The 25,984-nt window shown below is 41.0% G+C and overlaps 1 protein-coding gene across 7 annotated transcripts in view; it reads left to right on the forward strand.

Moving 5' to 3' along the window:
* The first annotated feature begins 21,754 nt into the window (after positions 1 to 21,754).
* Positions 21,755 to 25,984, forward strand: part of LOC107384091 (transcriptional repressor p66 alpha) — a 30,877-nt gene continuing 26,647 nt past the window's right edge. For 5 of the 7 annotated variants that reach the window (XM_070556115.1, XM_070556121.1, XM_070556117.1 and 2 more), the window contains exon 1: positions 22,070 to 22,292. In XM_070556115.1, the coding sequence (XP_070412216.1) occupies positions 22,254 to 22,292 (39 nt within the window). In that variant the 5' untranslated portion in view covers positions 22,070 to 22,253. Of the gene's footprint in view, positions 21,892 to 22,042; positions 22,293 to 25,984 lie in introns of those variants that run through there. The other 2 variants (XM_070556119.1, XM_070556120.1) reach the window with 2 other exon arrangements.

Here is a 25,984-nt window from a genome sequence, read left to right on the forward strand (position 1 = left end):
ACACACACACACACACACACACAGACACCACACACCAATTAAAATAATGCTGATGGACTAGAAGACAGGTGATGGTTTTATTTAAATGATGATCAGGCTGCTGTAAAATGTAATCTCCATCCACATACAGACAGAATGATCCTCTATTCTATTTGCTCTGCTCTTGTCTGGACTGATGTAGCTGACGGTGCGCACAGCGCGCCTAACGGCTGTGGTGCACATTTTACACATTTGGAGAGGTGGGCTGGATCCTTTGCTTTCACTGGAAGATGGTCCACTTAACGCACGGGTGTAGACTACATATTAATGACAAATGAATGAAAATTAAATTGGGAGTTTTTACTTCATATTTTAGAAATAAAAATGACGTGGGAACACATTTATGACGTCTTTTTAAACGACATTTTCTAGCGCGACCTGCCTGCTTCACTTAAGTCACTGCTTATTAAGGTCCGTCCAAAATTACCGTGGCCCACCCAAAAATGAAAACCTGGCACCGCGCCTGTTATAAACCTCTGCAAATTGTTGTTCTTCACGTTATCAAACTCAGACTTTGTACAGCTAATGTCAAGATGTAAAATTATGAATTCAGTTGAGCTCTTCCGTCCCTCCCTCTCCTGCTCTCTGGAAACCCGACATCAGCTGTCAGAAGCGGGAGGTGAAGAAGGAGATGAGGCAAACAGAGTTAGTGCGACGTAAAGAAACCAGACTGGTGTGGAGGTGAGCAAAACAGCTGGAAAAGTGTGGGTGTTGAATCCCCCACGGGTGCGATGTCCATGCGAGCGACCGATACCTGCTGCTGTCACTTGGTTGTGAGCAGCTCTCTGCTGTCTGAGGGTAGGCCCCGCCCACAACGCCGCGGCTGCTGCGGTGTTTTCTTTACTGTGGGAAACGGGTAATAATGGCTCTTTGATGGGAACAGGTTGCCGACCCCTGGTATAAGATCTGAGCTGGTAAAACAAAAATCCTCATCAGCAGGCTTTTTTTGAAAGTGGGGGGGACACAGCTGCCAATCACAAATTTTGCAGGGGACATGTCCCCGGCGCTCCCGGTTAAAATGACGCCTATGTGTACCGCATTACTCCCAACACTGCCCCTTACACAAAATTTTCGACAATCTTACCTTTAACTGGATTTGCGAAACTCTCCCCTCTTCTGACATGAATTATTTTCCCTTTTTATTAGTCCTCCTCTTTTTCCTGTATTTCCCTCCCTTTGAGCGCTTTCAATATTTGCTCTGCTTTCTTTTTCCTGTCAGTGCTCCTGTGCTTTTGCCTTTGTTTTTTTTTTCTATTTTCCATTTTGGTCCATGTTTTCCTCCCTTTAAACATTTTCCATTGTCTTTCCTTTCTGCTTCCTTTTGATGTTTACATCGAAAAACGACGTCACTTTCAGAAGTGAAGATAAAAGCTTTTATGAAGCAAGCTGCTTCTTTCTCTTATTGGAGCCACTAGGATAACTCAATTTCATGCTTAATGTTTTGGCTATCGCTTTGAGTTTGTTACGAATGCTCCCGCCTCTCTTCTTATTATTATTATTTGTGGTCTTATGGCACTTGGCAACAAACCATTTGGTGCATTACCACCACCAACTGGATTGGAGTGGAATGACTACCAATCACTTCCTGTTTGTGCATCACCGTCTTAATAACCCTCTTATGACCATAATTATAACAGGGCCGCATGGTATTTTTTTTAATCTTATGGCTGTAAATTTGTAATAAAAAGTGCAAAGTGTGTGTAACTCCTTTTTTCAGAACAACCTCAGCTTTCAGTGTATGGTTTGTATTTAGAATTTATTTGTATTAAAGCCTTTAAAAAATTTGCTTAAAGGTGAAAAAAGCAAAAAATGATTAGAATTTTTTACATTTATTACTGAACAGGAACTTCAAAATTACTGGGCAAACAATTTGGAACGAACACTTTAAACTTCGAACTGTAATGCATCTATTCTTAAAAAAGTTTGAACCTTGGTATCTTTTTTAGCAGTTTTTAAGACCATTTATTTTTGTAAACTTTCAGACGGTTTTGTTTGATGTGGTAGACCTTGAAGCAGTTTCTCTCCAGCTGCAGGCAGAGTCCCACTCTGCACACCTCCCACTACCATGGGGTGCTTCTCTTGCACACCGTACACTGCTATACCAAAAAATTTTGTTTTAGCAAAATAATCATTTATTGTAAAAAGATAAATAATGCTGGAATGAAGCTGAATCTTTCAATTAGAAAATAGTTGAGGGTTGTTCAAATAAAAAAAAAAAGACTGAGCAAACATTCATACCCTGGTTCACCGGAGATCTGTCCTTCTTCGTGGTCACTGTCTTCAGATATAAGCCTTCTGGGACACCTAATAGATCGTGTTGTTTTTCTTTGAGGCATTTCCATAATCTCATGCCGGCTTTTTATGCTAATTAGCTTCCCTGTTCCGTTATCCACTTTCACCGCTGAGCTGTGCTCCTTTTCAATCAGGCTGTACAGCAGGATTTCCCCTTGTAGCGATATTTTCCATAACTCTGATTGCTTCATGCTATAGATCATTGGAAAGCTGCTTTTATGTACTTTTAGGAACCGTTGGAATTTGTTGAATCTGATCAGCCATTGAATAGTTATAAAACGGAGCATTTTGGATGACAAACTCAGCACGTCTCTGAATCTGTGTTGTGATTGTTGCGCTCAAGACAGGGAATGCCGATGGCTACCGTAATGCATTGTATATGTACGAAAAGCCCCATTTTTAATCTTTTCAGCACTTTTTGAAATTTAAAGGGGCATTATGGAAGTTTGACAGCCAAAACATGTATAGAAATAATACATTTCTTCTTAATACATTCTCCTGAAATGCCCTGGTCCTGTAGAATGAGCCCTGGCATTTTTATTGTGATTGCCTATTTTTCTGTAAAATCGCAGAAAAAGAGAGCTGCTCGGGTCGCGCAGGCTGCTTCATGCACGTTCACGCTCAGGCACAGCCCTCCGAACCGTTCTTTGAACGTTGTTTCAGCTGTCATCAAGGATATAAATGTTACAGATGAAGAAGATGCCACTGGTGATTTAGCTCGCCTAGTAAATTGTTGCTTTTGTGCAGATGACCTGGGTTTGATTCTTGATGTGAACATAGTTGTTTCAGAATTTCGTTTTTACAATAATTATATATTTTTTTACAGTAAGATGCCCAAATTTTTATTTGAGACTCGCCGAACGGCATTGAATTCACAGATAAAAAAAGATGTGGCTTCAACTTCATTTTGGAACAATTTTTCAAGTAAGGGAATGGAATTATCTGAGCATGCAGGAGAACTGACCCATCATAAACCTTTGCTGAAGAGAAAAGTACAGAACCAAACTATTTAATTAATTTGCTGCGTGTTCACCTGTCCTCTGTCCTACACACACACACACACACACACACACACACACACACACACACACACACACACACACACACACACACACACACACACACACACACACACACACACACACACACACACACACACACACACACACACACACACACTGTGAGAGACACACAAGGGAACAGGAGTCTGAGCACTTCCTGCAAATCAATACATGACAGCAGCAGCAGTTATCTGTCCTGAAAATAAAGTCATACAAATAAAAATACAACATTTATCATTTTGTATTCAGATTGACAGTAAATGATTAAACACCCCTTATTTTTAAATAATGAAACACATTATGGAAAATCTGTTTAATTAAAATGGATAAAACTAAATGCAGCATTAATTAATGTGTGTGTGGTCCATTTTGTATGAAGAAAAAAGCAGCTTAGTTTCCTCCACTTCATCACAAAAGAACAAAAGCAATGGTTCAAACATTTTATGGCCAAAATACTTTTAAATAATTGAGTTTTTCAGCTGACAACCAAAAACAAAGAATATGACTAAAATATTGTATATTTCGTAAAATAATAATCAGTGTTATTTTGTAAATGTCCCAGTCTCTAACTGACCCAGACCTGGAGGATCTTCTACAACACAACCAGGAATCAGATGTATTAAATAAGCACACACATCCATACGATAAATGTTCTGTTGATGGTACAAAGCATCAGGCATAAGGACCACAACACCACAACATCAACAGGTCACCAGGGGACATGTTTAATTGTAATCAGAACTATAACAACAAAGAAAAAAAGATTCAATTCAATTCAATTCAAAAAATACTTTATTAAGCCCAGAGGGAAATTGATTGCTGTAGTAGCTCAGAATAATAATAATAATCAAGTCATCAAAGAGTTATTGTATATTACAATGGCTGTTGGCAGGAAGGATCTCCAGTAGCAGTCAGTGTTGCAGCGAAACTGAAGAAGCCTCTGACTGAAGACACTCTTCCGTTGTCGGACAGTCTTGTGAAGAGAATGCTCAGGGTTGTCCATAATTTTCTTGATTCTCTGGAGAATCCTCCTTTGCATTATCTCCTCCAGTGGTCAATCAGCTGCTCCCGATGTTAAACCAGCTTGTTGCCATGGTTACGCATCATAACAAATGTTCAAAAACTGAAAAAAGCTAAAAAAAATAGCAGTAAAAATCCTCCAAGCTTCACAGCACCAGAAACAGAAAAGTAAAGTGTCCAAAAAATACAGTTTTTCTTGAGAAACTGGAAGAAAAAATGTCCAAGAAAAGGCATAACTTACATATAGTCAACAGAGCTACTCCAACATGCAGCCGCACAGAGCAGTGCAGTTCCGGGAGAACAAAAAAAATAATGATAATAATGGTCAGGGAAACGGAATCTGCCAGCATCAGCTTCCTTTGATGATGTCATAAAGGGCACAGTCCTATATAAAGGGCAAACATAAAGCAGGCACACAGACAGCTTCATTTGCAGATTGGTTTTAGACCTGAACAGACCTACAATGGCTACTGGTGGACCACACGAGGGAAACATGGAGGTATTTTCAGACACATATGAAGCTGAATTAGACCAAAGATATGACATTTTACAAAGAGAATTACGAGATCTGGAAGTCAAAAAACTAGTTTTTGGTAACCAGGAACGCGACTTTGAACAAAGGGTGGATGCGTTTGAGAAAAACATAGCTTGCATCAGGGAAAGGCTCCAAGAGGAAAGACAGAAATTGGAAACAAAAACGCAGGATCTGGAGAAAAGAGAATGCCACTTTGAGGATCAACAAAAGAAACTAACGAATCATGTTGATGAACTAAAGACTAGCTCTCAGAAAGGAAGAGATAATTTTGTTTCAACTCAGTTACTCGACGAACACAGAGTAAAGATTGAGTTGGAAAACAGGGAACTGCAGAAACAAAGACAAGAAATTCAAGATGAGTGGAATAAGATTAAAGAAACTCAAATTGCAAATTGTGAGATGGCCAAAAACTTGAATAAGACACAAGAGAAAGTCAGAGATTTATGGAAAGCTTTACAGGTAAGCGAAGAGAGATCAACAGAAGAAATTAACAACTTGAAAAGAGATCTGGAAAGACAGAAATTAGAGTTTATCGAATCTAAGGAACAAACAGAAAGGGAGTTAACTGCAGAAAAGCAGGCTCTCCGCGATGAGAAGGAGCGTTTAAACGCTGGGAAAATTACTCTACAGAACCAGATCGTTGAGTTTCAGACTGAATCAGAGCAGATCCGACAGATTCTGCTCAAAGACAAACTAGATGTTCAACTTCTGAGAGAAAATCTGCAGGAGGACAAATTGGAGGTAATGAAAACAGCAGAAGGGTTTGTGAAAGATTTCAACGAAAGTTTACAGGATTTGAAGGAGAAGCTGGAATTTCTGAGTCTTGAGAAGAGAAGTCTGGAGGAAGAAAAACAACGTTTCCTGATGACCAAGTCAGAATCAGAGAAGGAACAAGGGAGGCTTTACAAAATCCTCGAGGAAGAATTAGACAATTTGCATTTGGGAAAACAAAGTCTGGAAACACAAGTGATGGACTTTAGGGAAGAAATTGCTGCAGCAGGTAAGATCTTAAAAGAGAAGGAAACTGCTCTAGAAGAAGGGCTGGAGGGTCTGAGATTTCAGAGAGAAACTCTGGAGGAAGAAAAGACAAATTTCCAGCTAACAAAGTTCAGATCGGAAGAGGAGAATAAGGGAATACAGGCTTACCTCCAACAAGAGCTGAAAAAATTACGAGTTGGGCAACAGAGTCTAGACAAACAGATGATGGAGTCTGAAGAGAGAAACATAAACTCAGAGCAGATCATTCAAGACATTCGACAGGTTCTTCAGGAAGAGAGAGACTGTTTAGTAATGCTCCGACAAAACCTGGAGGAAGAGAAACAACGTTTCCTGATAACTAAGTCAGAATCAGAGCAGGAACAAGGGATGATTTACAAATTCCTCCAGGAAGAATTAGACAATTTGCGTTTGGGAAAACAAAGTCTGGAAACACAAGTGACGGACTTTAGGGAAGAAATTGCTGCAGCAGGTAAGATCTTAAAAGAGAAAGAAACTGCTCTAGAAGAAGGGCTGGAGGGTCTGAGACTTCAGAGAGAAACTCTGGAGGAAGAAAAGACAAATTTCCAGTTAACAAAGTTCAGATCGGAAGAGGGGAATAAGGAAATACAGGCAAAAGAGCTGGAAATATTCCAAATTAGGCAACAAACTCTCATCAAACAGATGACAGACTCTGAAGAGAGAAACATAAACTCAGAGCAGGTCATTCAAGACATTCAACAGGTTCTTCAGGAAGAGAGAGACTGTTTAGTAACGCTCCCACAAAACCTGGAGGAAGAGAAACTAGAGTTTATGGAAAAAAGGGAAGCAGAAACTCACCTTTTAAAGGAGAAACAACAAGCTCTGGAAGAAGGGGTTGAACTTTTGACTCAAGAGGTAATTAATTCTTTGGAAGCGAGAATGGATGAAATTGACAGACATATTGGACAATGTTTCCAGCTTCTTCAAGAGGAAGAGGGGGATTTAGATCAGATTGTGCAGGAGCTGGAAGCAGCATTTTTAAATGTCGAAGACGAGCAGCCACCTGTGGAGGACGAGTCAGACAGTCCCACAGCTGCGTCTGAAGATCTGGGGGAACTGAATTTAGAAAAAACAGTGACTACCCAGGTACCCAGTGACGGGAACCCAACTGTTCCCAGTCTTCATGATGATAACGACGAGCTTCCAGAGAACCCCGGGCCTGCCCATGGGAGCGCTGAAGAAGAATGGGAGGCTGAAGAAGACTGGGAGGCTGAAGAGCCAACGCCTTCTACATCTGGCCTAGGATCCAGCTGGGACTATTCCGACTTCTACTAGAGACGACTTCTTCCAGAACACCAATGAAGATCAGAAAAGCATATAAAAGTGAAGTAGGGAGCTTGGCATGGGTTTAGATTTTTTAAAACTAGGAAACAGAGAATTTGAATCAGGAAAACGTAAAATTTTCAGAGAGAAGAAACTGAATGGGTGAGAGAGTAGATGCTGCAGACCTGCAGGAACAGGATTGCAGGCAGAGGAAATAATACGAGCAGCCAATCTAAATTTAGTAAGTAGTAACACACAGTAACACGAGGGGTTAAACAAAGGCTCAAAGTTTAGAAGAGCAGAAAATTAACCTGTAGTTCTTCAAGAGCTTCTGCAGGAGGAAATAGGAATGGGTTAAAGATTTTAGCTCTAACAATTACGCTTATCAGAGCTTCTAGTTTCCGTAGACTAAGAGTCAATACCTTAGATGGGTTGGCTCTTGATTTAAAATGCCACTACATTAGAGAGTTTTTACACTATGTGTCTAGGATGTAGCTTCTTCCACCAACAGGTACTAAAATAAAAACGAAGAAAAAAAACGCAGCACAGGTGACATCTCAACCGATCAAATCATTTCTGTGTCTCCGTGTGCTGCGTGGGGGTTTTCTGGGTGCTCCAGTTCACCCCCAACACAAAATCCTAAAATCCTGACACATTAAGCCTAATTTATACTTCTCCGTCATCGCCACGAGGGAGAGGCACACTCGCACGGACGCAGACAATTTGCCCTCAGACTTCTCCGTCTCCTGGGGAGTGTTGTAAAGCAATTCCCCGCTAGGACATTTAACTTTCTCAGGCTCAAAATAAGTGGGGCCGACTGGAGCTATCCGAGCAGGGCCGACCAGGTACGGATGGGAATGGCCCATAAGAGTCAGTACCTTAGATGGGTTGGCTCTTGATTTAAAATGCCACTACATTAGAGAATTTTTACACTATGTGTCTAAGATGTAGCTTCTTCCACCACCAGGTACTTAAAATACAAACGAAAAAATTACCACAAAAAAAAAAAAACGCAGCACAGGTGACATCTCAACCGATCAAATCATTTCTGTGTCTCCGTGTGCTGCGTGGGGGTTTTCTCTGGGTGCTCCAGTTCACCCCCAACCCCAAATCCTAAAATCCTGACACGTTAAGCCTAATTTATACTTCTCCGTCATCGCCACGAGGGAGAGGCACGCTCGCACGGATGGAGACAATTTGCCCTCAGACTTCTCTGTCTCCTGGGGAGTGTTGCAAAGCAATTCCCCGCTAGGACATTTAACCCTCTCAGGCTCAAAATAAGTTTTGATAAAAGGACGAACAACTAAATCCTTCAGGGGTACTTCTGAGTTAAAAGTGCTCACGAAACACGTATGTGGAGTAACCAGGTAGGTAGGCTTATACGTTGCAAATCTGCAACGCCTGCCTCCTGAGGGTTTAAACACGATGAAAATATACTTTCTATCAAACATCTCACATCAATCCAGTTAATTTAATAGGTTTTAAAGATCATTGTCACGGTTCTTTCATGGATCTGTATTTCTCTACATGGACTCATCATGTTTTGCTCCACTGAGCTTGTTGCAGGTGGGTGTGTCGGAGAGTCTCAGCTGTGGCTGATTTTCCCATCAGCAATTCAATTCAGTTCAATTCAAGTTTATTTATAAAGCGCCAAATCACGACAAGAGTCGTCTCAAGGCACTTCACACAGTAAACATTCCAATACAGGTCAGGGGTCTCATTTGTCAAACATTGCGTAGAATCCTTACTAAAACCGTACTTAAGCTCAGCAAAAAAAAAGTACTTACCCCAAGTAGGTTTGTGATCTATCAAACATGGAGTACGCACAACTGCACGCAATCTCCGCTTCATAAATCAGAGACTAACGAGAATGTTTCTCAGCTGCATTTTAGTCACATCCTGCCCTCACCACGCCCACTTACTGCCATAAATAGTCAATGCAAAGTGCCTTGTGGATCTCATGCATACACATAAGCCGGCTGTTGCAGCGTTCCGCCAATGACGATGGCGACCGTAGATCAAGGCAGATCAAGGAAGCGCAATTTCACAGAAGCAGAAATTGGTACCTGTTGGTGAGGTGGAGAAATGAAAGGAAGTGCTTTTGCAAAACAAATAAGAGAAAATCCACAGAGTGGCACAGTGTTGCTGAAGCCGTCAATGTTGTTAATTCTTCAGAGAGATCTGTGGCGGATATAAAAAAAATGGTCCAATTGGGATTCGATCCCCAGACTACCAGGTGAAAGTCACACACGCTAACCAGTCAGCCAAACAGAAATCTCCCCTGTTCAACTAGCCAGGGCGCATGATCAATCGGGTCACAGTGAAAGGACACGCACTGTCAGACGCATGACATTCTGTCTCAATCTGCCCCCCTGCTGATATTCTGCATTCCGTATTCTGCGCTTCAGGCTGTGTGTGCGTGTGTGTGAGTGTGAGTGTGCACGTGCGTGTGTGTGTGTGTGTGTGTGTGTGGGGGGGGGGGCGCTTGTCTGTGTGAAAACGAAGCTGTAAAAGAGATAATGCTGCTGGATTTCATAATTGTATCTTCTCAGCAGCAGCACTGCAGGTGCTGCCCATGTCCAACTTGTGCATAAGCCAGGTCCTTAGTCAGCTTAAAGTTGCGCACATTTTTCCGCTACGTTTTCTTTCATAAATCCTAAAGTTTGCGTGGAAAGTTGCTTACGCAGTTTTCCAACCCTGTTTTGTGCGTAATCAAGCTTGATAAATGAGGCCCCAGTTCATTAAGCCAATCAGTAAAAAGTTTCCTATACATACCAAGTAATGTTTCTATAGTTACATTGTGATTTCTTAGTAAATGTGCGTAATCACCACTCTGGCACAGGTAGAGGGTCTTAAATGCATTTTAATGAGTACTTAGAGATTGTTCTGTTTTTCTGGCACCAGGTGACGGTTGTTTCACGCAGTGGCGGATTTAGCAATTTAGGGGCCCAAGGCGAACACAGACATGGGCCCCTTACCAGTGTTGGGCAAGTTACTTCAAAACTGTAATACATTAATTATTACTTGTTACCCTCATTTTAAAGTAATTCATTACATTACAATATTACTGATTTTAAAATGTAAGGCATTACACTACTTTTGCATTACTCTAAGTTACTTTCAACAAAACAACTTCAGTATGAGTTTGGTAATCTGATGCCCGGTGAACTCATGACACATCCGGTGGAAGGTGATGTGGTGTCTGAGCTAGGACTGCTGTTAAAAACAGTTCTTTAGAAGGATTGTTTATGAAATAAATGAAACAACAATCTGTACTCTCAACATGCTGCCATCTTAGATTAACTGAGCAGGGAGTGAGGTGGTGGGGGCTCCAAGTCTATTTAGCCTTGGTCCCCAAATGCCTTGATACGGCCCTGGATGTGGGACTGGCTTCTGGGGTGATCTGATTCTATCACATGTATAAATATTGAATGCTTATATATTATTGCTTTTCACTGGTAAAAATGTGTATTGGGGATAAATCTACCTACTTTTTTCTTTTCAAGCACTTTGTTTTGTTTTCTTGATTTTATTTGAATTATTTCCTGCCCTTTCTCTCTCTAACCTTCCTGCATGCTGCATGTTTTCTCTGTATTCCAGAAAAAACTGTTTCCTAGACTTCCTACTTTCTAACTATCAGCCAAAGGAATCGTCACATGCGCGGCGCTCCAGCAGCAATGAGTTAAAATCACCGGAGCCCAGATTAACTCAGCTGAGGCAAAGCACGTCAGAAAAGTACAGAATACCAGAGAGCATGCGCTGATATGAACGATCGCAGGTGAATTATTTTGTTTTAGTGGAGCGATTTTGTGAATGTTGCAGCGGCCGCGTGGAGGATGCAGCTGGAGTATTTGAGCCGGGTGCAGAAAAGAACACCGGTACCGCTGCGTCCTCTCTGCCTGCAAAGCGGAGTCCATAAATGACGTAATATATGCAGATACTGGATCTTTCTTCGGGTTACCCGCAATTTGAATTTTTAAGAAACGCATCTTGATTCTGGGTTTAAAATGCATTGTAATTACTGCGTTACTGACAATTGTACCGAGTAAATATTACCATTTTTTTCCCTGTAATGCCTTACATTACCACATCACAACAAAAAGCAATGCATTACAGTAATTAATTACTTCTGTACCGCCAAGGGCGTCAGTTTGTTTTCAGAATTGCTGGGGACAATAACCATACACTTGAGTGGGGTTTAAAAATTGCTGGGGACAATATAGGCTAGCACAGGGGTCGGCAGCTCTGTAGCCGCATGCGGCTCTTCCATCCATCTGATGCTCTGTGCTTGTAAAATAATGAATGGATATTTAAATAAAAAGCTTAATATTTTACTGCATTAATTTTACATCTGTATGCTAATTCTAAATGTAAAGATTGTCTGCGTAAACCTGAACAGGTCCAACCCGGTCTTACTGTGAGACCGGGTTGACGCGTCACGCTTGTGCGTAATTATATGCGCTTCCTGAGCTGGAGGATGTCAGATTCTGGGATTCTCCTCAGACGGCTCCTGGATGCGTCGCCACATTGGAGACAGGAACAAGCACTATTCAGCCAAAGTTTCATAATCAGGGAACATTTTCTAAGTGACAAGTCTCTGAGAGACAGGGTTTGGAAAACACTCGCTTCAGTGGGAGGAACCTTCTCACATGCGCTCTGGTTCTGAGAGCCTGGATTTGTATTCTGAACAGTCTAAACATGTTTTTAAAAGAAACGTATGACAAAAGTGGCACCTGCTCAGTAAAACCACCAACAGGGTGAAAAATATCAAAATATTGTAGGCAGAGACGGGCTACAACTTCTGGATCCACTTTATATAAATCGTTTTATTGAATATCTTCTTATGAAAGATAACTTTGACGTACACGAGCGACCAGGCGTGTTGCAAGATTTTCAAAAGTGTGGGAGATGTTGTCTGTGCCTAAAATAATTTGATGTTATACACCTTGTTAATTTAATTTCCATAATAGCGGAGCAGGTGCGAATTTTAGACGCGTCACGCATGTCTCCGTTTTAAACATGTTTAAACTGTTCAGAATACAAATCCAGGCTCTGTCTCGTTAGATTGGTGTAACTAAAGTTTGTACTGAATGAAACTTTACATTAAACCATGTTGAAAAGAAAAGGATCCGATTAAATCGTTTCCCCTCATTTACAGTCACGACGCACAGGGCAGTGCGCATGGCTCTGGGGTTAATCAAGTTTAGTTGTTTCTCTTTGCAACAATCTTCACAAGAAGGCAAAACAGTTAAATGGCAGGTTACAGATATTTATATTAGACTTTTATTTTGACGGATAAACTCAAGGATGCTGGCTGTTTTGAAAGAATTACCCCGACGCACACTGATGCGCATGGATGAGCTTGGAAAAATGTTCTTTTTATGAAATTATTCAACTTTGGCTGAACAGCGCTTTTTCCCGTCTCTAATATGGAGACGCATGACGCAGTCTGAGGCAGAATAGCTCTTCAGCTCAGAAAGCACCTGTAGAGACATTTGATCACGCACAAAGTTTATGTGGAGCAGAAGCGGTCGGGCCACGGCAGGTGAAACGTTCCTAGCCTACATGAAGTGAAACTGTTTAATTGTAACATTAATATGTTACTGGACATGCAGGTCTGGTTGGTTAGACCAGTGTTGGAAGTGGAAAACACACACACACACACACACACACACACACCAATTAAAATAATGCTGATGGACTAGAAGACAGGTGATGGTTTTATTTAAATGATGATCAGGCTGCTGTAAAATGTAATCTCCATCCACATACAGACAGAATGATCCTCTATTCTATTTGCTCTGCTCTTGTCTGGACTGATGTAGCTGACGGTGCGCACAGCGCGCCTAACGGCTGTGGTGCACATTTTAAGCATTTGGAGAGGCGGGCTGGATCCTTTGCTTTCACTGGAAGATGGTCCACTTAACGCACGGGTGTAGACTACATATTAATGACAAATAAATGAAAATTAAATTGGGAGTTTTTACTTCATATTTTAGAAATAAAAATGACGTGGGAACACATTTATGACGTCTTTTTAAACGACATTTTCTAGCGCGACCTGCCTGCTTCACTTAAGTCACTGCTTATTAAGGTCCGTCCAAAATTACCGTGGCCCACCCAAAAATGAAAACCTGGCACCTCGCCTGTTATAAACCTCTGCAAATTGTTGTTCTTCACGTTATCAAACTCAGACTTTGTACAGCTAATGTCAAGATGTAAAATTATGAATTCAGTTGAGCTCTTCCCTCCCTCTCTCTCCTGCTCTCTGGAAACCCGACATCAGCTGTCAGAAGCGGGAGGTGAAGAAGGAGATGAGGCAAACAGAGTTAGTGCGACGTAAAGAAACCAGACTGGTGTGGAGGTGAGCAAAACAGCTGGAAAAGTGTGGGTGTTGAATCCCCCACGGGTGCGATGTCCATGCGGGCGACCGATACCTGCTGCTGTCACTTGGTTGTGAGCAGCTCTCTGCTGTCTGAGGGTAGGCCCTGCCCACAACACCGCGGCTGCTGCGGTGTTTTCTTTACTGTGGGAAACGGGTAATAATGGCTCTTTGATGGGAACAGGTTGCCGACCCCTGGTATAAGATCTGAGCTGGTAAAACAAAAATCCTCATCAGCAGGCTTTTTTTGAAAGTGGGGGGGACACAGCTGCCAATCACAAATTTTGCAGGGGACATGTCCCCGGCGTCCCCGGTTAAAATGACGCCTATGGTTGGCGGAGATATGAATCAGGGCTCATTGCTGATGACTGATATCATTTGAAAAAAGTAAAACTGTGTAATATGTTATTATTTAATATGTGTTACCAACAATTAGGTAATTTTCATTAAAAAAATGGAGAGGGACACAAGGCTTTACATAGAAACTATGAATAGATCAAACTGCCCTATGAAAAGTGGCAACCCCACTCTCATTACATCCATGGTTGCCCATGCTCTATTAATTAAATTCAATTTCAATTCAGTTTTTCATGTAGCGCCAAATCATGACAAGAATTGTCACAAGACCCTTCACAGAGTAAACATTCCAAAAGAGTTCAGTTCATTAGGCCAACCAGTAAAAAGTTTCCTATACAAGGAACCCAGCAGATAGCAATGAGTCGCTGACTGGTGTCAGTGTCTTTATAGCAATCAGTGGAGAGGAAAACTCCCTTTTAACAGGAAGAAACCTCCAGAGGATCAACACCCATGCACACACACACACACACACACACACACACATACACACACACACACACACACACACACAACATATCAAGCAGTGTTTCTATGATTCTTTACCGACTGTATTCTCCACTGTACACTTCATCTCCCTCTACTCCCCCACTTGTCCAGATCTGGGATAACATCAGATTTGAATCATAGGCCTTATCAAATAAAAATGTTTTAAGCCTAGTCTTAAAAGTAGACAAGGTGTCTGCCGCACGGACTAAAGCTGGGAGCTGGTTCCACAAGAGAGGAGCCTGATAGTTAAAAGATCTGCCTCCCATCCCATCCTATTTTAGATATTTCGGGAACCACCAGTAAACCTGCAGTCTGAGAGCGAGGTGCTCGGTTATAATCAGATCACTGATGTATGATGGAGCTTGATTATTAAGAGCTTTACATGTGAGAAGGAGGATCTTAAAATCTATTCTGAATTTTACAGGCAGCTAATGTAGGGAAGCTAAGACAGGAGAGATATGATCTCTCTGTTTAATTCGCATCAGAACTCTAGCTGCAGCATTTTGGACAAGCTGAAGACTTTCAACTACATTCCGTGGACTTCCTGATAGTAATGAATTACAGTAATCCAGTCTTGATGTAACAAATGCATGAACTGGTTTTTCAGCATCACTCCTGGAAAGGATGCTTCTAATCTTAGCAATATTCAGGAGGTGGAAGAAGAAAATCCTACAGACCTCTTAAGCATGGGATTTGAATGACATATCCTAGTCAAAGATAACACCAAGGTTCATTATTTTGTTCTCTGACAGTATTTTAATGCTGTTCAGATAAAGTGATTGACTAAGTTTCCATTTTTTGAAGTTCCAGGATGAGAACTCTTAACATTTAATGTTTAATTTGTGTACTTTGTTGGGACATTTGTGAATGGCTTTCACGTTTGTTTGTATGTTGGTTGGTTGATTTTAAGTAAACCTGACTTTTTTTAAACTAATTTTATATTTCACATGTTTTGGACTTTACGACAAATGCTTTCCAAGAAGAAGAAATGTCCAGTTGTCTGTTTTCAGTTTTACAGACTTCATTTTTGTCATATCCTGAATAACTAAGAATGTGCACCAACATCACCAAATAACATGTTATCATTAGTGCCTCTATTATAATTCGTACACCAACCTTCTTTTAAGTGAAGGACAAAGAAAAGCACCAACATCTAAACAATATCACTGTCCTTGAAAACTTTAAAATATGCAGACTGATTGGTGAGACTGGGTAAAATTTCTACTAATCTATCCAATAAAGTGTGTATCATCGTTCCCCACTTTGTATCAAACTACTGAGAAATACCGAAATAAACAAACAATTTGGACAATACATCCATGCTTTAACTGAAATAAACATGCTAAGCTGGTTCTACAGAGATAAGAGCATGAAGGTTTTTATCAGCTCAAGGTGCTAACAGCTGCTGTAATTGTGACTGAAGTGTGAAGGTGGAGGTGTATAAATATCATCTTTAAAAAGACACAAGTTACCATCAGGGTGACATCTTTTCTGGTGAGGTCAGTTACCTCAGCAGGACGATGTCACATTATCTCATCCTGTATGACATGAAGCAGGCCAACTTCAAAGACATAATGTGTCTTCAGTCTTCATCAGTCTCCTATTAAACATCTATGGTGCATCATGAAGCCTTAGAAAAACCTTAAATAAATAAATATATTATATAGGAAAAGAAATATTTGATAGAACTGGTAAAACTCTACAATTTTCCTGCACTTGAGATGATAGACAGACATCAGGACCAAAGCCGCAAACGCCTGTATTAAAAATTCAGACAGCTAACCCATAATCAGGTGTTTGAGGGAAAACGTCGCCACGTGTTTTGAGGTAGAGGGGGTAATTCCAACTGTCTGCTAGGTTATTTAAGGTTGTCTGAATGAATGAGCGGCAGAGGATCCTGGGTAAAAAAAGAAAAAAAAAGAAGAATGTGGTGTATGTTGCAACACCAGATGTTTGCACTCAAGATGGTTGTAGTTTATTCAGGATGATGTAGCTGCTTGCCCCTCTGTGACACACAATTATGAAGCTGCTGTTTTATCACGTCTACCTTGTCCTACAGTGTGGGGGGATAATGAAGACACTCAAGGGATAAAGGGTAAAAAGGTGTTATGGCAAAACAGTGGCAGCTCCAGAATTTTTTTTCTGCAGGTGCTATGAAGGAGCTAGTCTTTTTATTGAGGGTGCTATGAAGGAAGTGGTCATGCGTACATATTGTTCTCTAAAACACCTTCATCACTAGCAGATACACATGCGTGCACAAAACCTCAACAACACCTGAAACAATCATTAATATGCATCATAAACATATGAACAATCGCTGACTTTTCCATGAAATCATAAACACATACAGCCACACAGAAAACCAGCTATAATGTTGCAAGGTTAGCTAACGTTAGTGTTAGCATTTCCAGCAGCTAAACCCTCGACTGCTGCGGTGGTTGAGGGTTGACTCTTCATCCAGATCCGTAGGTTTTTGTGGGTCTGAGATCACTTCCAAAGATTCATCCGTTTCTGACTGAACCTGTGGAAATTTGGGCAACAAAAACCGATCCATTTTACCACTAGCTCTACCTTTCACTCGTTTGCAGGTGGAAAATGAGGTCAAAGGTTAACATCAATTACCTGTTTTGGTTTAAGTTTTTACTATCTATATGATAATTCACTGATTATTTTTGTTTTGTATGTTAAATATTATCACATCCACACGTTAAATTAAAATTAAATTGTAAAAAAAAACTATCTAATATTTACTTGGGGGTGATAAGGGGTGCAATGACTAATCCAGGGGTAGCTATAGCGCCCCCTAGCGCCCCCTGGTGCCGCCACTGTAGTGAAAGAACATACGACCTGCAGAGTCGCTGCTGGGACACACACGCAGTTTAAAAACTACAGTATTAAAGGAATAGTTTGCATATTTTGAAATGGATTTCTGTGTGACTGAAAATTTAGAGATTTTATTTAAGATATATTAACACTTTATAAATGGCACAAAAACATTCCCCCACTGTTTAATTTAACTGCAGCATTTGGGCCTGATTCCTTTAAGATGTATCACAGATACTGTATTCATGGAAAGTGTTACCAAGCTAAATTGGGAGGGTTAAAACAATTTTGTTAATGTCATTCTCATGAAATATCATTATAGTCATAATATGAGTGGGGAAAAGGATCAGCCTTAGATTTCAATCACTTTTGGGGATATTTTGGAAATTTGTATTAAAACTTTTTTAAAATGTGGAGTTAGATTTTTCCTAATTGGGACACAGACTAATGGCTACATGAGCTCTAATAAATGGAATTAATTATCAAAGGTAAAAGTGGTTGTTATTACTTAGAAGTACCGTTTTCAGTTTGATTTCTGAAATGTTGTCCTCCTAAATGAAAACATATTGTAAATTACTCATGAGATTATCCACCATAACTTTTGCATTTGACTCGATTAGTTTGAAAAAGGCGTTAGAAGTCATTCCTTCGTTTAGGTCTCCGAAATCTTATCAAACCTATTTTAATAAATAACTCTACTTCCATTAAACTGATAAATCTTTTATATATCCTTCATTTAAACCTCGGCTGTCGGAAAAGTTCCGCTAAAGGAGGTTACGGGTTTTGTGAGAAGTGAAAAGTTTTGGGACGTTCTCGGTGACTTGGTCGCCGCAGCTGAAAGGAGTCATTTCCTGCCAAATAGTGAGCCCGTCTAATCGTGACTGCAGCAGCTACTTCCTGCATTGTTACAGTGCTTAATGAGGATTAAGTTGAAGCTGTCATGTCGAAACTGGCGGCCATTAGGCCTGCTCCGCGTGGAGAAGGAGAAACAGAGGAGACAGGAGCTGGAGGCTGGTTCGCCTCCTCTCCGTCTGATTTCTGATCTGATCTTCCATGCACTGAAGCTCACTCCTGCCAGTTTTGATGCACGTGAAAATCTTCATTTTGGGTCCATTTAAAACCTGAAAGTCCTCCACTTTTTTCAACATATGTTATTTTAAACAGATTAAATAATATTTAATCTATTTTTTTTTTGTGATCTTTTCGTGAACATACAGCATCGAGCTGCCTCAGAGTGCATCACTGGTTGGTAATGTTGTGGTTTTCCTGACTTTAAGCCTTTAAAAGTGTGCAATAGACATTGTAAATGTTATTTTATTGGATTATATCATCAGATGCGCCTGTTAAGAACAATGAATCATTTGCATTTTCTTGTGTTTGTAGCCTCTATCTACAAGAAAACATCAAAACTTTTATTTGACCAACATTTGGATTTCATTTTTGTAATTTTTGCTGTCATCCTCGTGAAGGTACCAACTCACAGAGTCTAGAAATTGTAACAAAATTAGCCAATAAATATATTTTTAAAATGCTGTCAATCACGCTTAGGGAAAGTGAATAGGTCTATTGCAAAGTAAAATTCTGATTAAAATTTTTTACTGGCTTTTGTGTTCCTCAGGAGATTAATTTCAGCAGAGTATATTGTACCCTCTTTGTTGGTGAGCCGGAGCTTTCTCACAGTGCCATCATGAGGAGGATAAGTTGTACAACAGATTTTTCAGAGTAAAACCTTGTGGCACATTCCTGAAATATTATATTACTTGACTAAAAACTTAGTGGTTCTTATAGTATATTATTGAAACATATGCAAAAGATTTGGGCAGGTGTGGTAAAAAATGCTAGTCTGGCCTGCCAGACTCATCCTCTGTTTAATTCTGCACAGAGAAAGAAAAAAAAAAGGCTGTAAACAAATAATGTTTTCAAAAATGGAAGTGTTAATTATGTATTTTCATCAATCAACAAAAAGTGACTTGCAATTTGAGAAATCTAAATGAAATCAATACTTGGTGTGACCACCCTTTGCCGTACTAGACGCCCCATTGGGGACCAGAGGGCGTAACAGTATCGCCGCCATATTGGATGGGTCTCCTTATTCTCCAGAGTGGGCCTCAATGCCCGATTAAGGTTGTAGTAATCGGTGTACTATTGAAAAACGATCATTTGGGATTACTTTTGACTTTTTTAGTCTACCTGATGGGATTTTATATTTTAATTTATTTCATTTATTATCATGCAATACCATGTGTCAGATTTTATGGAAAATCTTGATAAAATGTGTTTTTTAGTTGGGTAAGCACCTTCCTCAGTAGAAATTAATGCACTGGGGGCAAATGGAGACCCATCTAAGATGGCAGCCGGCCACTACGGCAGCTCCAATGGGCAGCGCCAGTCCACAAGGCGTCTACGTATATATGTCTGTGGGTTGTTCCAAACATCTTGGAGAATCAACCTCAACTTTCACACTGGATTCTCATGTCAGCTCTCTCGTTCGCTCTTCCATCTCAGGAATGTTGTTAAACTGAGTCCCATTCTTGAGACCGTTACGCACACCTTCATCTCCTCACACTAACGACTGCAACTGGCTTTTCGCTTGCCTGAGCAAAACCTCCCTGAACTGTCTGCAGGTGGTTCAGAATGTCTGTGCTCGGTTTCTGACCAATTTTTCTAAGTACAGCCACATCATCCCGCTTCTCCAGCTTCACTGGCTGCTGGTTAACTTCACGTTTCATTTAAAGATCCTGGTTCAGATTTTAAGGGTCTTACATGGACATGCACCCTCTGACACTGGTGATCTTCTCAGTCCCTAGCCTACTGGTTGTGAAGCGCACCAGGCTAAAGAGCAATGGTCATTTGCTGCTGTGGCCCCCAGACTCTGGAACTCTCTCCCGCTTAGCCTGAGATCAGGGCTCACCATCACTTCCTGGACTTCTTGTGCTCCTTTATGCTGGAGATAGCTCTTAATGACTTTTAGCTGTTTGAGGTCACTCACTTTGCATTTTGTAAATTGATCAAAATGAACAACCATTATCTGAAAGCTTTCTTTGTGACCGCATGTTTTACACAGTACTATACATGTGTCAAGACTGTTCAAAATAGTAATCATGAAAGACGCCTCAGTGATCCTTTGATGACTGACACTTGTTGAATTTTACAAGCCTCCGGACAGAAGGTCATTTCCATCTTCTAACTCTGGAGAGCTTTTTAGCTCTGTGCATCAGAAGTTGACCCTTCCAGCAGATTTGATTGCAAACATCTAACCTCAGTAGAGTGAGATTGAGAGGACCAACAATCTGACCTGGTGACACAGCAATTATTAGAAAAGCTCATTTTTTCCCCTCTGTCATTTAAAGAGTGACGATGAGGCCGACAAAACACCCCAACCCCCCTCTCCAGCTGTTGGAGAACAGCATCCCCACTCCAGGCTTTATGACTTTGGACTTGGATCACTGTACATGGGGGGATTGGCTCAGTTTGCAGGAAGGGATGCTTTGAACTGATGCAGGTCCTGTCTTGAAAGAGGAAGCCAATTGGAGCCTTTGCAGAGGCAGCTCTGCCACTGATGTAGTAACCCTGCTGTGAGTGTTCTGGACTTGCATGTTGAATCTGACTGTAACCCTGTGTCTGGCTGGTCTTTCATTAAAGCAAACCTCCTCTGATCTCCTCTAGAGTGGAACATACATAGGGGATGGTGTTGCCATTCATTGACCCTAGACAACAATGGTGAACTAGGAGATAACAGATAACAAAGGATGTAACATGAGACAGTGAGATAATTTAGATCTTAATCTGAGACTAGGGAAATAACCATTGAAGAGTTTATGACCAGAGAGAAATTTATATTCATATTAATTGTGTATTACAGCACTTATTTTATTAATCTATGAGGGTAACACTTAACCCACACACCTCAACCTTTTATAGCTGATACAGTGAAAATAGTCTTATTTTTAATAGATTACAGTTATCCTAACAGATTTATTCCCAGCGGCTCTGTCAGATGCAGTTACATCATTAACGACATCATTAGCTGACCGAATGCATTTTTTTTTTCATATATCAGCAGCTAATCGATGAGTCAAACACACTGGACATTGGTCTTCAGAAGACCTGCCATGTCTGGACCTTATTGGATTTCCTTTTTGTGTGCTTTTCTCCTGCTTGGTTGGAATAGTACCTGTGTGGCATATGGCCCCCCTCTTGTTTTGGGGGGTTACAATGACTCTAAGGTGTGTTGTGGGGTGATATGGGATAAAACATTTGTGGTGTTTGTTTAAATGTTGTGTATGCGTGTGTCTAAGTGTGACAGTGTGTGATTGGGGGTGATTACAGTGTAATGGGTCCCTCCTAGGACCCCTGCTTTGGCCCTTGGTTGACCACTGGTTTTCATGATGTGATCCGGTCGCTCTGGTATGCCGAGGTGCGCATGCCCACTAAGAGGACGCAGCGGCTCCATGTGTGTTGAGGCGCATTATTTGGCAACAGACGCGGTAGCGGGGAGGGCCGAAAAAAAGAGGATATCCCCTGGATTTCAAAAAAGCAACGATTTATCGAGGTTAACTGCAGATTAAACACTCCTTGTTCGACCATCGGCGAAGAAGGGGTGCCAAAGCTCCAAAGTAAGTTGACTTCTGCGAAGCTTAAGTTTTTTTAGTAAGTGAATCGAGGGGAGCCTTTTATTCGGACTCGACGAGAGGAGCCAGGTTTTCCTCCACCTATCTGTGACGATAAAGAAGCTGATGGGCTGTTGAAAAGTAACACTTCTCCGCAGAGCCAAAGGTTGAGCCCTGGAGAGGAGAGGGGGGCTAGCTCAACCTAAATAATTCTATTTTACCCTTCCACCGGCGGACCGGGTTGTAAATATGACAGCCGGACTTGGTTCTGTTCGGTAGAAGTCGTTAAATGAGGTGAGGATTACGACGTACATCGCCGGCAGCTCGTCGGCGGCTCGCTTGGGTCCGCGGGCCGGTTGGTGAAATTTATGAAGGTTTTGTTTCTCCTCGGGAGGGGGCTGACACAGGTAAACAGCACCAGTGAGCTCCATACAACCATACTTTTACAGCTTTAGTGGGAAAGTTTGTCTTCTTTCGAGGCGTCCCGCATCGGGGTGCAGGCAGGTCAAAGATTCGGGCTCGGTTCTGGTTGGTCATGTAGTCGAGCGGATCTGGTTGGAGCTGGAGGACTTTCACTTTTTTTTTCTCTTTTTGGGACTTGATGTGTTTGCTAGCCGTTGATGCTCGGACCTGGAAAGCTTAGTTTTTAAGCTAGGCTAAATAAATAAACGGCTACGTGTTTTTGTTTGTGCCGTGTAGCTAACGTCAGGAGGTGTCCGGAATAAAAAAGCCGGTTACTTGCACATGTAGGGTGGGCTGGGTTTAGTTTTTAAAGGGCTAACTGATCTTTGGACGGTGTGCTGCCTGGTGAAACGGTAATGGTGGACACGGCTGCCCGCTTCCAAGCCCCGTGGCACCGCTGTTGGTTCGGCTATCTGATAGCTAATCTTCCTACTTCTCTCTCTGACAACCCTAGTCTTCCTCCTCTTAAAGCTGAACACACTTGGGCGCGCGCGCACACACACGCACGCATTTCTCCACATGGGCTTGCCCCAGGACAATGCTGTGTCTCGGTATTTTTTCTAATAAACCATTTTTGTTTCCTTTTTAAAGACGTACATATCATGTTTGTCAGTTATTCCTAGTCATGGTCCTCGAGGGTTCCCGTCCTGCCTGTTTTAGAGATTTCTCTGCTTCAACACACCTGATTTTAATCAGTAGGTGATTAACAGCGCTTGCTTACGTGATGGACAGATAATGAACCCATTGAACCAGGTGTGTTGAACTAAAACATGCCTTTAAGGACCAGCTTTGGACACCCCTGGTTTATGTGGACGCCTTAAGATGGATTTAAAACCCTTTCAGTAGTTGAAGGGACAAGACTGAAGCTGGTGTTAGTACAGCATGCATTATCTAGTAGCTTTAATACATTCTTTGGTAAAATTTTATGTGCTGCATGCCACCGGACAATAATAATTAAACTGTTCCAGTTTTAGTTGTGGTTTTAAGACAATTCTAGCAGATTTTTTTTTTCTTTTAATCAGAGCAATAGACGTCCCTAACACAGTTTACTTTAAGTTGTTGCTGAGTAATCAGATGATAGCTCATATGGATGTTGTTATCAGTTGTTATTCACTGGTTAGTACTACAGCCAGACTGCTGTAAAACCCTACCACTGATGCAATCCACACTCAGGCCAGTATATGACACTCTACCTCTTTATGGGGATCTGGAATGAACTTTCAGTTATTCACATGAACAAAAGCATTGTAAAGGGTTATTTACATGTAAACAATATGCCAGGTGTCCTTCAGATTACTGATCTACCTGTCCTGACTGACAGCATATTTATAGTGTGAAGCTCTGCTTTTATTTCCCAGCCACTGAGTGTTTTACTTTCTTTTTTCATGTCACTAAAATTACAAGACTAAGTCAGATTCTGCTGGCACATTTTGGCATTCCCAGAAAGCTCTGTTCCAGCAAAGTCACACAAAGCTGCTCCAGAGAAGTTGTGTAATCGTCAGTGTTTTGTAAAGGTTCGTCTGTTGGCCATTGTTTACGTCTCTTTACAGAACAGCAGGAGGCATAGGGCAGTGCTTCTGGTCAAGTGTCAGAAACTGTATCTAAAATAGAGGCTGCAGATTATTTTCAGATTTTTCTTTTGAAACGTAGGAAGATAATGCTGCTAGCTGGTGTATAAAACAGATCTGTTGGTGGAGTTATTCAGCTGAGTCAAATAATTCATCAACACAGCTCGCTTAAGCTAAAAGCAACCCTTGTCAAATCGTCAAGTTATTAGATGGTTAAAGTCAGAGCATGGAAACTCTTTAATATCATCAATAATTCAAACAAAAACAACTGATACAAAAAGTGCTTCAGCAAAGAATTCATTGTTGGGGCGGCAGTTTTAAGAAGTAGTGTAGTTCATTCTTGCACAGTATTTTAAATCTTTTTGTGATGCAGAAATATGTTTTCTCAGCGTAAAGGTCTGTTGGTGGGTAAATACATACTGTATGTGTCACCAGACATCACAGAGGGTTCAGAGGGGGTCTGTCGGTGTGGATGGTTGATGATTGAGTGGTTGATGCTTGACAGGATCCAAGAGTGACAGGATGAATACATAACCACCTCCAAGGAGGAAGATAAGACACTGATGTTGTAAACGGACCTGATGCCAAATTTACTTTTATGAATTCTGTAACAGATTCAAGCACCTGTGTCATGCATCGTCATCCACGTGATACTGATAACTGATTTAATTACATGGCTAATGTTAGTGGGATGATTTATGTTATGAATACATGCAGAAACAAAAAGCACCATCTAAAAGGGAATGTATAGCTTTATGGTATCTGAGTTCCAACAATAATCCCACAAAATTCACTTGTGTAGATCAGATTTTTTGTTGTGGTCTTTAGGGTTGTCAGTATGAAAATTTAACCTCACGGTTATTGTGACCAAAATTATCACGGTTTTCGGTATTATCGCGGTATTTTTTAAACGGTGTTGCATATGTTCAGAGAGCATTGATAGTCCTGTTCTACACAAACTGAAATAGTTTTGAAAAGGTTTAACAGTGTTTATTAAACCTAAAATAACACAAAGCCTTAGCAAAAGTGCAACTTTTCACTAGTAAAGGAACAAATAGCTTATTTTTCTGGAACATGTTACAGTAGTCAGTGCAGGTTTAAATGATACAAATCCAAACATTCAAAACATAAACAATATGTAAACAAATCAAAGAAACACCACTTGTTTTCTCATATACTTGTTTTCTTCATTATCAAAATGAAAATCTAAAACTCCAGTCCACACTTGACTTGAGCACTGTACAAGTCAACCTTAAAAAATATGTATTTAAAACAAATAGCCACTTTAAACAAATTACTAAAATAACTACTACACTATGTAATCAAATCCAAATGTTCAAGTATAAATGGCATTGAATAAGTAAACAAATCAATGACAAGGAACTAATTGTATATTTCTCTTCATCATCAACAAATAAGATGCTTCATCCAGCAACAGGGTGTCCGTGACACGGTTTAAATGCTGGCAGAGGACGCTGCGGCTGCACTATTTAGTGACTCGTTGCATTCTCCCTCAACCAAAAGTCCTCACGTCATGCATTTAAGCTAAAATACTAATGTTAACTTACCTTGCACTGGCTGTAGAGACGCGGATGATGGTCACGCAGATGTGCCATTAGATTCGAAGTGTTGCTGCCTTTTGCAGACACTTGTTTCCTGCATGTTCTGCAAACGGGATAGCAGTCTTCTATTAACTGTCCCTCAGCGTTTTTCAGAAATCCAAAATATGCCCATACTTCCAATTTAGTCTTCTTTGAGGGCGGATGGATGTCCTGGGCGCTGCCGTCTCCTCCTTCGGCCATTATTTCAGCTTCAAAGTTTTGGTGCCGTTGCAAATTAAAAAGTGCGTGTGCGCGCCGCGGGAACTTCAGCTGAAGCGACGGTGGCTGGTAAGGGTCATCGCGCCGAAACCGCGGCCACGGTAAACCCACCGAGATAATATAGTTTTTTAAAAACTGGACGGTTATTTTTATTGTCAACTTTTTTACCGGGGTTTACCGCTATACCGGTTACCGTGACAACCCTAGTGGTCTTAATATGTTGAGCAATGAATCCTCACATTTGCGAGG

Source organism: Nothobranchius furzeri, chromosome 11, assembly GCF_043380555.1.
Source record: "Nothobranchius furzeri strain GRZ-AD chromosome 11, NfurGRZ-RIMD1, whole genome shotgun sequence".
Classification (NCBI taxonomy): domain Eukaryota; kingdom Metazoa; phylum Chordata; class Actinopteri; order Cyprinodontiformes; family Nothobranchiidae; genus Nothobranchius; species Nothobranchius furzeri.